At 44.1% G+C, this 15,093-nt stretch overlaps 1 protein-coding gene across 1 annotated transcript in view; it reads left to right on the top strand.

Moving 5' to 3' along the window:
* Window positions 1–275: 275 nt before the first annotated feature.
* Window positions 276–15,093, top strand: part of LOC142572906 (uncharacterized) — a 29,647-nt gene continuing 14,829 nt past the window's right edge. The window contains exon 1 of the mRNA XM_075682349.1: window positions 276–434. Coding sequence (XP_075538464.1) covers window positions 395–434 — 40 coding nt within the window. The 5' untranslated portion in view covers window positions 276–394. The remainder of the gene's footprint in view (window positions 435–15,093) is intronic.

Raw genomic sequence — 15,093 nt, 5'->3', positions numbered from 1 at the left:
TGAGGGCAGATAACTGGGAACTTGGAGAGGGTTTTAAATGTTCTGAGCGCTTTTAGCGAAACAGTTGTATTCATTTTTTTTATTCGCACACCCCTACTTCCAGGTTGAGTAATTTGTTATCTGCCTGTAATATGATACAGCCAGATTTTACTGAAATAGCCTGGTTCAGGTCAACTCCTTCTTTATTAACCACTGGAGCATAAGTGAATAATACTGCTCAGCGTGTATTACCATAAATATATACGTTTCTCATTGTCTCCTTTTTTTCCAGATCAGTCCATCTTTCAATGCACCTGCCATCTGTTTGTGGATACGGAGCTCATAATACCAAACATCGGCTTGAAGCTGGCTATTGAGTACCTGTTTGCTGTCCACTACTGCTTGAACATCAAGTATGATGCACGTGCAGGGGCAACTCTTGAATTTCTTCAGAGGTAAGCACAAATTGCTTCTTGAGACATTTCCCCGCAGGGTCGTCTGCATCAGCAGGCGTTTGGTGTGTTGCGACACCACGGACCCGAGCACACGAGGGTTGGCCCCTCCCGCGTGTAGCCGTGCTCGGCTTAGCCGTGTCCGGGAAAAAGAGGGTCAAGGGGGTTGAGCTGATGCCGGGTGTTCGGACATGTGAGGCCCCCCGGCGGAGGCAACACACCTCTTTGGCCTCTGCTTCCCGTAGATGGCACCCCCGGACTGACCCACCCGGGGGAAATCCGCAGTCGCCTTTTCCTGTCCCTTTCTTCGCACACCTTCGTCTTTCCCTCTCACTTTCAGTCTTTCCTGTCTTTTGCTCTTCTGATAACTTCCAACATTCCTGGCAGCGAGGGCTAACCTGGTGTGGTATGACCTACCTTGGTTATAACATATGTGGTTATAGCGACGATGTACAGTTGGCATGGTAGGGCTTGTTTCAACACATACCCTGCTTTGTGTCCTTGTTGGGCTTGGTGGTGGGTGACTGGCCTCGTCGCTGAATACTCAACATATTTCATGGGAACTTCCAACCCCTGCTCAACTGATCATCCCTCTAAAAGGGGGCGCACCGATGCTACATTTCAGTTTTCTCTCAAAGCCACTCGGACTTTCCCGAAATTTCACGTTGTTCACAGTGATAAACCTGACAAGAAGGCAAGAACGATTTCACCATTCATTGTGGCGAAGTATCTCACAGAGACCATTGGAGGCGGCTCTAAAATCACCAAGCTGGCCAGTGGCGACTTATTACTAGAACTGAAAGACAAAGCACAACACGGCAAGCTAACGAACCTTGTAGAACTTGGAGGCATCCCGTCAGTGTAACAGCACACCGAACCATGAATACGGACAAAGGCGTAATTTCTGACATTCACTTGATGGACTTGACCGAAGAAAAACTCCTGCAAGGATGGAAGGATGAAAACGTAATAAGCGTACAAAGAATAAAGATCAGACGGGACAACAAAGGCAACAAGGACAACTAAGCCCCTTATAGTTACCTTTGGCTCTAGCACGTTACCAGAGACAGGAACTGGAAATCAGAGTACGACCGTACATCCTCCACCCGCGACGTTATTTCAAATGCCAGAAATTTGGCCACGCTTCCCAGAGCTGCCGAAGGCGGCTCTGGGAAACATGTGCGAAATGCGGCATAAATGATCACTCTGCACTTGACTGTAAGGCTTAGCCCCGTTGTAGCAATTCTAATGGTGGCCACCCTGCATATTCTAGAACATGCGCAGTCTGGAAAAAAAGGGAATAATTGCGATAAAGGTAAAAAAAAACATAACTTTCAGAGAAGCAAGACAACGCATCCTCCCAACATTTTCACAGAGCACATCTTTTGCCGAAGTGGTACGACGGGGGGCAGTACCACAACGGCACTTGGCGGACACCAGCACCACGCGTAGCGAGCGTGTGGCGACGCCACCCGCCCCCATGGTGGGAGCAGCGAAGGCTGCCCTACCTCTCCCGAATTTGACCACAGTGGAGGCCTCTGCTAGTGCTGGCACCAGTCAGCCCAGCTCAGAGGTCAAGAAAAACCCACCAATCACCAGGACGGTGGGCTCCAAGGCCTTGTCTTCCGAGACAAGGCTTTCACGGAAAACACACCGCTCGCAAGAGCGCGTGTCCAGTGCCTCTCAAGAGGCCATGGACACAACACCCAGTCAGAAGGCGCAGTTGACGCCTAAGGAGCGGCGCGATCTTGTCGACCGCTCTAAAAAAGACAAAACTGAAATCACAGGGCCCCAAAAGGGCACTGTAAGCTAAACCAAGTTCATTCTCTTTGACACATAGCACAACATTTATTTTAATATGGATACACTGATTATTCAGTGGAGTATCAGAGGCCTGCTTTGCAACCTCGATGATGCCCAAGAACTCCTCAATGAATTAATTCCAAAAGTGCTGCGTGTCCAAGAGACTCTCTTGAAATCTAAACATAAACACTTCCTTCGTCGCTATGTGATATTTCGGAAGAATCGCGATGATGTCCTCGCATCATACGGCGGCGTAGCCATCATAGCTGACAAATCTATAGCCTGTCAATACTTGCAGCTACAAACACCCCTTGAGGCAATGGCTGTTCGAGCTGTACTTTTAAATAAACTGATAACCATCTGCTATTTACATATACCGCCGCATTTTCAGCTTCACAAACAAGAATTCGAAACAATAATAGATCAGTTACCAGAACCATATCTTGTGCTTGGAGATTTAAATGCACACAGCAACCTATGGGGCGACCCGCGCTGCGACGCGGGAGGTCGCTTGATTGAACAGTTCCTTTTTTTTCAGGTGCATCTCTTTTGAATGGGAAGGAGACCACCGATTATAATCTGGCAAACAAAACATACTCCTCAATAGATCTTAGCATTGCATCTCCTATTCTTCTACCATACCTTAAATGGAACGTCATGAAAAACCCATACGGGAGTGACGATTTCCCTGTAGTTCTAAGCAAACCAATGTGTAATGAAGGCCTTCCACAATTACATCGCTGGAGAACTGACTCTGCTGACTGGGAAAAGTTCAAAAATCTTGCTTCTTTATCCTGGGACGACATGTGTGCTTTAAGCATAGAGGCTGTGGTTAAATATTTTACGGTTTTTCTCCTTGACACCTCCTGCAACTGTGTCCCTGTAACAAGTGGATTGTCCACAAAACGCAGTCTTCCGTGGTGGAACGATGAGTGTTGAATAGCGCGTAAGGAGCAAGACAAGGCATGGGGTTTACTTCGGGATTCTCCGACAGCAGAAAACCTTGTCAATTTCAAGCAGGTCAAATCCCAGGGTCGGAGAACGCGGCGACAAGCTAGAAGAGAGAGTTGGAGAAAGTATATATCGGGCACAAACTCTTACACTGATGAAACAAAGGTTTGGAATAGAGTGAATAGAATAAAGGGTTGACAGCCTTACTTGCTGCCTTTGGTGAATACTCAAGGGGACAGCATGGAAGATCAGGCGAACTTTCTTGGCGCACATTTCGAACAGATATCCCGCACGTCACACTACTCTGAAACATTCCATAGGTTCAAAAGGCAAATAGAAGGAAAACCACTAGACCAGAAAATCACAAAATGCGAGGCATACAATAAGCCTTTTTGCACGGCAGAGTTTCAGGCAGCCCTAAACAGCTGCAACAAATCTGCCCCCGTTTCTGACAGCATCCTATATGAAATGCTAAAACACCTGCCATCTCAAACACAAAAAACACTTCTTTGCCTTTACAATTTTATATGGTCGTCCGGCAACATTCCCTCTGCATGGAAAGGGGCCATCATAATTCCTATTTTGAAACCGTGTAAGGACCCTTCTTTGGCAAATAGTTATAGGCCTATAGCATTCACGAGGTGTTTATGCAAAGTTTTTGAGAAGATGGTAAACAGTCGCCTGGTACATTATCTAGAAATAAACAAGAAATTAGATCCATATCAATGTGCCTTCAGAGAAGGCAGATCGACGACACATCAGCTTGTATGCACGGAAATGTACATCAGGGATGCGTTTGTCCGCAAACAGCTTGTGTTATCAGTGTTTCTTGACATGTAGAAGGCGTATGATACTACGTGGCGCTTCGGGATCCTTCGGGATCTTTCTGCAATGGGCATTCGCGGCAACCTGCTGAGAATAATTCAAAGTTATCTCTCTGACAGGACATTTCGTGTTAAAGTTGGCAACGTACAGTCTCGGCCATTCATGCAGGAGACAGGTGTACCGCAGGGTGGAGTACTGAGCTGTACGTTATTTATTGTTAAAATGAACTCGCTCCACACCGTATTACCTCGCACACTCTTCTACTCCGTCTATGTGGACGATGTACAGGTAGGGTTCAGGTCATACGATGTTAGCATTTACGAGAGGCAGCTACAGCATGGCTTGAATAGATTCTCAAGGTCGGCTGACGAGAATGGTTTTAAGTTGAACCCCCCAAAAAGCAGATGTGTCCTATTTTAAAACAGGAGAGGTGTACTACCACAACCAGACATTAACCTTCATGGAGAAAGACTAACTGTCAGTCCTGAACACAAGTTCTTAGGCGTTATCCTGGACACAAAGCTTAACTTCATTCCCCACTTAAAATATCTTAAAGAAGAATGCCTGAAGACCATGAACCTCCTCAAGCTGCTCTCTCGAACAACTTGGGGCAGTGACAGGAAGTGTCTGCTTAGCCTGTATAAGGGTCTCGTAAAATCACGCCTCGACTACGGAGCCGTGGTGTACCTCTCCGCAACAGAGACTGCGCTAAAGATTCTCGACCCAATCTACCGCCTCGGTATGCGACTGGCAAGAGGCGCCTTTAGAACGAGCCATGTTGAAAGTCTCTATGTCGAGTCCAACGAATGGTCCTTACATCTACGCAGAACATTCCTAAGTTTATCATACTACACTAATGTATGTATGTAATGTATATCGCACTCCACACCATGGAGTGCGATATCTCTTTTCTTGCAATAACGAAACATGCACCTGAGGCACACACACTAGCACACTTCCTCGAACTCCAAGCGAAGTACTGCTGTGCCGAGCTTTATGCAGATGCTTCCAGATCATCTGCTGGTGTCGCTTAAGCAGCTCTTGGGCCACTCTTTTGCACCTCCGGTGCTCTACATCCCAACACAAGTATTTTCACAGCTGAAGCGTACGCGATACTCTCAGCTGTAGAACATATCAGACAAAGAAATCTCAATAAGGCCATCATTTTCACAGATTCATTAAGCGTAATAAGGGCCTTAATGAGTTTTCCAAAACATAAGAACCCTGCTTTTAATGAACTATACACACAACTATGCCTAGCCTTAATGTACAACCAAAACATCGTCCTATGTTGGGTACCTGGCCATAGGGGCTTAAAGGTAATGTAGCTGCTGACGAAAGAGCAACGCCAGTCGCCTTTAATGAAACGAATGTGAATAAACCCATAGCAGCAACAGAACTTAAGCCCTTCTTACGCCATAAACTGAGGAAGTACTGGCGGGATCAATGGGATAATGCAGTAGGGAATAAGGTACCCGTTATCAAACCCCAATTAGGGAACTGTATATCTGAAAGAACGCCAAGACATATAGAAGTGCTTCTGTGTAGATTAAGAATAGGACATACGTACGCCACTCACTCCTACCTTTTGACGGGAAGCGAACCTCCGGCATGTACCAAATGTGGCAACAGGCTTACAGTTATTCATGTTCGTATCCAATGCACTGAAATAGAGGCAGAAAGGAAAAAGTACTTCCCCTCTGCTTATCTCCAACACATACCGTTACACCCAGCATTTTTTCTGAGCAATGAACCCCTTTTTAGTTCTCAAACAGTATTAAACTTTTTAACTGAAACTCACACCTTAAATGTAATTTGGGCAGGCTACTTGTAGCACGGCCTCCACGGTCGTAGCTGCAAAGAAACCATTTTCTGGAGCACGTGCCTCCCAGCCCTTGCTTTCAAGGCCTTCGTGAGGCACTAGTGCTACAGATACTACATATCTTACTGATCTTCCCTATGTCGTGAAACATCTATTGTCATCGGAGAAACGATCAATCACTGTCATTTTTATTATGTAGATACTTGTATTTTATGCACTTTAGAGCGAATAAATTTTAGGTCCTTTTACAGCCACATTGCACCACATGCACATTTTGCACTTTTTAGTGAATATTTTACGCCACTATACAGCTGTGTATCATTAATCCCCGCAATTAATACCCATAAGTTATTGAGAAGCACGGATCATCGACTTGGCGCTCTTTGGCCCCATCTGGCCCTCGCGCCCATAAACTCTGCTAATCAATCAATCAATTCTTGAGACATTTGGAGAAAAGAATGTTCCAATAACAAAGCAACTCTCTTCAAGACAGCACACAACCTTAGTCTAGACAAGCACTCAAGACATTAGCATTCAACAAGGTGAAACACTTCTATGAATGGTATAAACTGATACACATAAATCAAAGCTGAGTCTATTGAAAAAAGAAATGTGTATCTGCTTTGGATTGTACGGTAGTCAAAATTAAACTGAATTTTAAGCAATCCAAATATTTGTAATCAGGTATAAAAGCGGCTGTTGGTGTTTGTAATTTGTTTATTACGAGTATTTCTACTGCTGTAGCATGCCCTCACAGGCTAACTTTCACGACGTTAAAATGAGCCACAACATTCAAATTTTTTTGTATTTAGAGTTCTTCCTCTCTTAACTGCAATATCGCCTGTACATTGCAACTGCGCCATTGCTCATCCAGCATAAAACCATGTATCTGCCGCCTGCACGTACTTCTTTGTACCCGAAATCCTTCGTTCAGACGGCCGCCGATCAAACTGTACCATTTTAAAGCCACTATAGAAGAATTTTTTCTTTATCGAACAGAAGCCTGCCTGTAATGGAATACTCTAACAGAGGTGTTTGAAGAATTATTAAATTATTTGTACACAGCAGATAGTGGGTATTCCACAGAGATAACATGGCACACAGCTATGTATCGCGATAGATAGACTTTAGTAGCTTGTTTAATCGCCTTGCTTTTTATAACACGTGCTATTAGCACTAAAAAGAAGGGTGAATATAGGTTACCTACTGGCTGTAAAATGTGTGCTACAGTTGGCAGTTCTTAACATTTTTTTTCTGTAAAAGTTCCTTCTAGCCGAGACTGGCCAAGGTAACACTGCATGGTATTACCTTCTCTGTTATGCCCTGCCATATTTACAGCTTAACCACCAAAAGCAGGTAATGATGGTCTGAAGGAAGCATGTGAGGCTAGGCAGTATACTTTGAAAGTTGTATCTGCAAGTTACAGTGACATGTATTGGTGTGTTTAATCTCCCTTACACTTGTACAGATAGCATTGCCTGTCGACAATATTACTAAACAAAATAAACACAAGGAGGGTTTATTGGACTGGTGTCCTTGGGTTTTCATTTCATTATACTGATTTTGATTGCTCTATCAGGAAGACATGGCATCTTCCATTTCTTCATTGTTTACATTGAAAGTATCACTTTTTCTTTGCTGAGGTTTGGAAGTTTTAAGCTAAAAGTTATCATATTATTACTTGTATATATAAGAACAAAGGTTTCAGTTGGTCCATCACTGATTAGGCCTGTTAAGAATGCAGGAACAGATATACATATACAAGCTGTTCATTGCATGGATACTGTCATGGCTGCACATATTTCCATTGCAGCGTGGAATAGCCTAGCATGAGTGCCAAGATTTGAATAGATCATTGTCTCTAGCTGCGGAGATCTGTGTCTATCTACTGGTAGGGGCTGAAATTACGTGCCAAGCTTAGTAGAGGATGCAGCACCAACCTGCGAAATTAATTTAGTTACCACAATGGTTTTTGCATAGCTGTTTTTAATTGCATTTGTGCCTGCTTATCTCTTAATCATTCCAGATACCTCGTCGGCATATCAGAAAAGGAGGGCACACGCCAGGAAATTAAAAGGAGCAAAGGTGCCCGCTCGAAACACTGGCGGCGTGCGCAGAGATTGCGTCATTCAAGAAGAAGTGGAGCTCTGTGAGTCTGTCATTATTGCTTGGTTGACTTCCGGTACTGACTTGCATTTCCTGCTTTTCATTCTCAGCTCCTCTGATGGCCAAAGACAGGCTGATGTTTTGGCTGACGTTCATGTTCTTTGAATACACAATTGAAAATTCACCTTCTTGTGTTTCTATTTTTTCCAAAGACTATCCCGAGTATTCACGTAAACCTCATGGAGGAACTATTATTACTGCATGAAAGACATTTGGTGGTGTTAGAAAAGGAGAAAGCTCACCAACGAAAGTTCAGCTCCTAATTCCCATACAACCACCAAAAGGTCGCTTTGTTGATTATCCTGGATAACATCTTGATTTCCTAGTGGACTCGACTGTGCGAGTTCCACTTTAATTAGAGTACATAACAGATGGCTACAACAATGGGGAATGCTGCACAAGACAGAAGGAAAGGAGCGACACACGAGCACCTGTAGCAATCGCTGGTGTTGTGATTCCTTTTCTTCCGCCTACTTATGTTGCATTGTTTTATGATAGTATTTACCTTATTCATGAAACCTGCACAACAGCACAGCAACCGTACAAATTCATTACGGTGTCATTAGAGCCACAATATCTCACAGGTGAGATCCCTCGTGCGCCAGTTGCGGTTCCGAGCCTGAACTTGCATGTTACAGTTACATAACCGTTCGCTCGTGGTGCGGCATTGACAATGTTGGTAGGTAACTACGGCTTTAGAAGTTTTCATTCCTGGTACGGCATCGGCAACGTTGGGAGGTACTACGGCTTTAATGGTAGTTTCTTGTGGTACGGGATTGGTAATGTTAAAGAACACTAAGGCTTCAAAGGTAGTTTCTTGAGTTACGGCATTGATAATGTTGGTTGGTAACTATGGCTGCAGTAGTATCATGTAACGTTACGGGAACTCTCTGGCATCAAGAGTTAGCAGGTTGTTTTACCGTAATATAACGGCAGTTTCGTTAACAGTGTACGCATTGATAAACATCTTCGATTGCTGTACACGATCTCAGTTAGCAATCAGCAATTTATAAAATCCAGTACATTTAAATTATGCCAATAAATCTACAACTGAAGTCATATTTTAGGACGAGTCGCGCGTTTTCTGTGCAGTCTCCTATTCTGAGGATATTGACAAATTATAAAAAAGGGGTGCTTAGGTTATCGGTAGGTCGCCGCAGCATATTTTCCATAAGGGCACATATTTTCATATTAAATTTTGATGACGTCAAAGAAGGTGATCATGATGATACATCATGAGATGCAGATGTCCAGGGAAACGAGAATGGATAGGAACGAGTACGGTCAGGCCGACTCAAATGAGGAACGACAGCTTACATATATCGTTAAAAAATAAACTGTACGTATAATTATTTCGTTATAGTACTACTAACCAAAAGGGCTAAAAAGTAAGCATTAACACAGGAACAACAGCTCCTATGCATGGTGCAAGCTAACAGTGCAATGGAATATGATAAGCGTCGGCGTCACCAATTGGAAAGTGATGGGTGTATACTAGATTTTAGTTGAGATTACCAGTAAGAAAAATGGACTCGGCCTCATGGCCCCGCGAAAGCTGATGTCCAGCGTGGCTGCTGAAAACCACCACTACTACTGCTGATTGGCGTATGCAATGCTGTATTGCTCAGTTCCCTACTCGGGGCATTATTCAGCAGTAAGAAAATGTGGAGGCGCGGACTTTCCCCATGGTACACGACCAGCCACAGCACGCAGCCGCTGGTCGTATTGCCGTTTGTTTTTGCTTGGCCGCTCCTCGTATTCACGTCACTCGGCGAAGCCCTAACTATACGTTTCCAAACCATAACGGTGCTGCAGCAACAATGAAGTGAGTTGCAAGTGACATTTCTATATGTGAAATGCTAGTGACGTCACGCTCCACGTCGCAAAGTGCCGTCGCCATGGCAGCTTGTGCAACCTTAATATTTACGAGGAGAACCCTTATAAAAAGGAAAAATGAGTTTCTGTAGAGGACGTTGCGTGTTCCTAATGTGACATCAAACATCTATAAGAAATGTATCATCTAATGTCCTTTGGCATCACAAATACATCAGAGACTCAAATGGCAACGCCACTTATGATTTCTGATGAGAAGACTATACGGCTTTTTTATGTTATTGCTAATGTCAAAGTACATCACATGTGCATGTCTACGATGCCAAATCGTGAAAAATTATCTGTAACACGATAGCATTAAATGGCTCATGAGGCGGAAAATCTGGCTTTGTCGGCGTAAGCACACGATATACAAAGAGGTTACAGACTCTGAACCTTTCATGGGAGTCGAATCCACTACCTATGGTGGTAATTAAGGCTACGAACACACGACCTTTGGTGTTGATTAATGCCCCGGTAATTAAGATATAGTTAATAAAGGCACTGCAACACACGACTTTAGGTGGGAGTCGAGCCCACGACCTTTATTGTTAATGAAGGCAATGATAATTAAGACGCAGTTGACTTACACCACTTTTTACGACACATACGTGGGTCCATACATACGCTGCATGTTAGAGATTACTCAACGAAACAAAGTTAGCAAAAACATTTATTGGGCATATCAATGCTTCCTTAAATGCAGGAGGAGGTTAAATGAAAAGAAAAAAAAGAATAATATCCCTCTGGTTACAGATGCGACATTTTCCTTTGATATATTTTCACTAGTTATCACTGAGGAGAGTCTGTCTTGAGGTAGAGTGTCGTATTGAAGTGGAATGCACGTGTACCCTGCACGGTAGAAAGGGCAGAAAATTAACAAAACTTGGCAATCAACCACAGAAGTACACACTGTGTCACTTGTTGAAGGACGATTTGGAGATGCTACAGCTTGTTCTGGGTGAAAAATTTAAGCGATGTCGGTGCACACAAAGTTGTTGAGGAACCATTGTATGGCCTTTGGGTGCAGCAATAACTACAGGAAGCAGAAATCGCTCTTGGCTGTGCAAACGTGCAACGTGGATCAGCTGTGGCGTGTGTAAATGTTGTGAACTACTTGGATGTATCGGTTTATACTTGAGAAAGGACAGCAGTGTCTGTTGATTGCTAGCGTGAATTGCAAAATCTTCTCATAATCGGATTACTTGGCATGGAAATAAACATAGGAGTGCCCGGGTACGGGCAACCCAATGCATCCTTGAGACATCCAAGTACCAGTAGTTAAAGAATATTTGCATGAGCTACCGGCATAGTTCTCGTACATTTGAAGCCTACTGTGTCATGCATGTATTGGCGTCCGGTACGATGGCATATATCCCAATCAAGAAATACACCACACCATGTCTGGCGTTATTTATAATTTACACCCGAGCGCTTCTTCTGAGGGAGGACACAAGTTGAAAAGCAAATGTATAAAAGCATGATAAACAAACTTGCATAAAAATGAACAAATAAGCCTAGTGATTGCTATTCCTGTCATTAGAGAGTTTCTCTTTGTCACGCGATCAAAATGACCATTGCCTGACACGCGCCCCATTTTTGGATGTGGTATTCCCAGCTCATCGGGTCAATGTGGTCAAGTGGGATGAGCACACTGCTACTTTGAGTGAATTATGTTGCTCTCCTAGGCGCATGCTGAGGCACCGGCCGGTCTGCATGCCCAATGTGCATTGGACCAAATATACACGTGATGAAAAGGATAGACTACACTACCCCTGACAGATACGAGACAAATTTTGGGTATATTTAACTAAGGAAGCCTCCTATGCCTGGGTGCCTTTCTCAATTCACTTGTGGTCTGCTATGCTCATATATTTCCAGGAAAAAATAAGTAAGTCAGCATATGCACAACAGTTCACAAATGAATTGAGAAAGGCAACGAGGTAAGCGAGGCTTGCTTGGTTAAAGATAGCGCCAAATTTGTCCAGTACGTGTTAGAGGCAGTGTACTGTATTCCTTTCACATGGGGTCAAATGTACACACGGCAGACTGGCTGGTGCCTAAATATGTACCTATGAGATCACCATATTTCACTTAAAATACCAGTATGCTCGTCCGACTCGGCCACACATATCCGCAATGGTGCTTCAGGCCGGATTAGGATTCATTATGCAAGAAAAGAAGTGAGGCGTGCAGACAGGACACAAGTGTAGAGAAGTGGACAGCACTTCTCTACTCTTGTGTCCTGTCTGCACGCCTCACTTCTTTTTTGCATAATGAATCCTTACCAACTATCTCAGCTTTCTGTCGTTCTACGGATTAGGATTGTTTATCTCTTTTCACCCATGATTGAAAATTGGCAAGAGAACTCAGTCATGCACACCCCATAAATAACAATAAGTGTAAGCCAGCACCCATTATCAACGCATGAAGAAGGGAGTCCTTTCTAGATTAAAGGGATAGAAATTATTCTGTGCCTATTTACTTACTCTTTTTTAAGCAAACACTGTTCATTGTGATTTTATGCCTTCTTATTACCACTTCTGCCTTCCCTCTCAAATTAACCAGTGCTATATTTGTTTATCCTTCCATAACTTTAAACGGTCAGTTGTTACCCGAGGTCATGGTGTATGGCCTGCACTGGTGCAGGGAGGCAACAGAGCACAAAGTCGAAGTCACTGATGAATGTCGTATCAGGTACCCCATCAACAAAGCAAAATGTGGAACACGCACGCAGCAGCAACAGCGCATTATATGAATGTTTGTTTACATAACAATTCTAGAGTTTCTTTCATGACATTACCCAACTTTTCCCTGTAATGTTTAGTTACGTCGAAGTTATGGCAACATCCCTTGAAAACAAACCTGTACCAGCAGCACGCTGCGACTGCTTGCATTTTTCCCTAATACTGCTCGTAATCCGAAAACCTTGTAAGCAGAGATTATTTACAAGGTCCAACCATTTATATGCGAGGAAGCGTCATTGGAGTAAGTATCTGTCAAGATGCAGATGAGTGGTCATCATAGGACTTCAGCAGAAAAGTGGGAGCTCACGCACAAGCGCGCATAATAAACACGATAATTTCCAAACGTAATCTATCTCAGCGGAAAAGAACGCTTATCAAGATTTTGAATTCCGCATTATGGCAATACATTTGCGCAACTAAAGTCTGACAACCAGCAAGCATCAGCATAGGTTTCACTGTCTGTTGTTGTGGGAGTTCTCTTTCCTATGTTCGCAAGGCACATTCATAAGGCCTACGTTCACACCGACACGAGAAGCACGCACAACACGTGTGTAGTTAGCAAACACGGTTACTCACCTTTTGAATGGTACGACAAGGTCGAAAAGCGCCCTCCAAGTTGCTGGTGCTGCGATGTTACTCCCAGCAGACATGCCGGTGCATAGTGGAAGAGCAGTGGCACGCTAACAATACGCATTATTTCTTTGCAACGTCCGCCTAACATTCCTGGACAACCAGACAAAGGGAACGCACTCCACGGCATGAGCATCGTTGGTCCACATTTGGCTGGCGCCCCAGGCATACGGCGAGTAAGCAGCGAGACACAAGCTGTCTGTGGCACTTACGCGCACGCGAACTGTCACATTTCATTACAGCAAACGCAAACACAAACGATTCAACAAGCACATCGTTGGACCTCGCACACCCGACCGACTCGTTGCGTTGCAAACAGAGCGGCAAGCTTGTTGGATGGATGCTATGAGCGTCCCTTTTGAAACCGGGCTGTCGGTGGCGCCACCAGCAGGTCGCATGGGCTTAGCCAATGCTTAGACCAGCGTCATCTGAGGACTTGTGCGGGTGCCTAACAGCGCATAGATGTTGCAAGAAAAAGAGAACCACAGATAAGTCTATATTTTAAGCTATACCTTGACATAGAAAGAAATTCTATGGCGCATTTTCAACATTGAATTGCTTCTGCTATCTGCAGCCAGCAAAAGCATGGCCTTCGAGATCAGAAAATGTTATCTCTATAGGAAGCCATCGCTGTGGCGTTATTCGAACGATTTGTACTTCGGTCACCTCTCGTAAAGCCCGTCAATTACGCATTTAGCTCTTCCCCGTGTTACCTGCCCCTTAACTTCATTTTAAATAACTTCCTGCTGCCGTTAACATCAATTGTATAGCCTCAGACGTCGTTGACGCGATCTCCGAGGGACATATGTGCAGTGTGCGATGTTTCAGTACCCGTTGCAATAGTGTCAGACGGAAAGCATCGAATCAGCTCGTGTGGCGCAACTTGCACCCCTGTCGTCCGTATCATGCTTTCGTGTTGGTGTGTTTAATGTGCGCGGGTTTCACTCCTGTCGTCCGTGCCTTCTGTGTTGATCGTGCGACCCACGAACATTCCTCAAACAATCCACATGTCTCGACAGCGTGCATTTGTCCTATGTGGTATGTGCCAGAAATGTGCGCTCGTTTACGATGTGCTTGCAACCAAGTACTGCAGTACTTTCCGGCAAATAGACGCTGCCGCTTACGCGCAGTTTTCTTTGTCATGATCAGGTCAGTGTGCACAATTGTCGGGTGCCACTTAAAGACAAGTAACACAGCCGACAAAACAAACTACACAGAACAAGGCTTACGCTATAGGTTTGCACTGTTTACCAAAAGTAATAACGGGGTAACACAAACTCACAGTGCTCTTTAAAAAGAAAAGAAAATGACGTCGCTGTTTTGTGCCTAGCCCTGATACATCGCAATCGTTTCCAGAGTACTCGGCACTCACGCTGTGTTATATCGTTTTCTTCATTTTGGTCTCTTAGACTGCCCCCAACGATGAATCTAAACCACTCCCACCAAAGGCCTAGGGTTTGATTCCCACCCCAGGTCATGCGTCCGAATTCCTGAATTAATTATATGCCAATTAACGGCACCTTAATTAACATCGTCCTCATTAACACCAATGGTCATAAGTTCAACTCCCACCAATAGTCATGGGTCCGAGTGCTTTAATTAACTATATCCTATTTAACTGCACATTAACATCGCCTTCATTAACACCAAGGTTCGTGGTTCGGCTTCCGCCCAAGGTCATGAGATCGAATACTTTAACTAACAATGTGTTGATTAAAGTTACTTTGCTTAACTATATTCCAATTAACGGTGCCTATTAACATAACCTTCATTAACACCAATCGTCATGGGTTCGACTCCCACCAAAAGTCATGTGTCCGTGTGCCTTAACAATATCTGAATTAAC

The sequence above is a fragment of the Dermacentor variabilis genome, chromosome 2 (assembly GCF_050947875.1).
Source record: "Dermacentor variabilis isolate Ectoservices chromosome 2, ASM5094787v1, whole genome shotgun sequence".
NCBI lineage: Eukaryota > Metazoa > Arthropoda > Arachnida > Ixodida > Ixodidae > Dermacentor > Dermacentor variabilis.
Note: the sequence above shows the minus strand (reverse complement) of the source record. Positions and strands in the feature narration are given on the sequence as shown.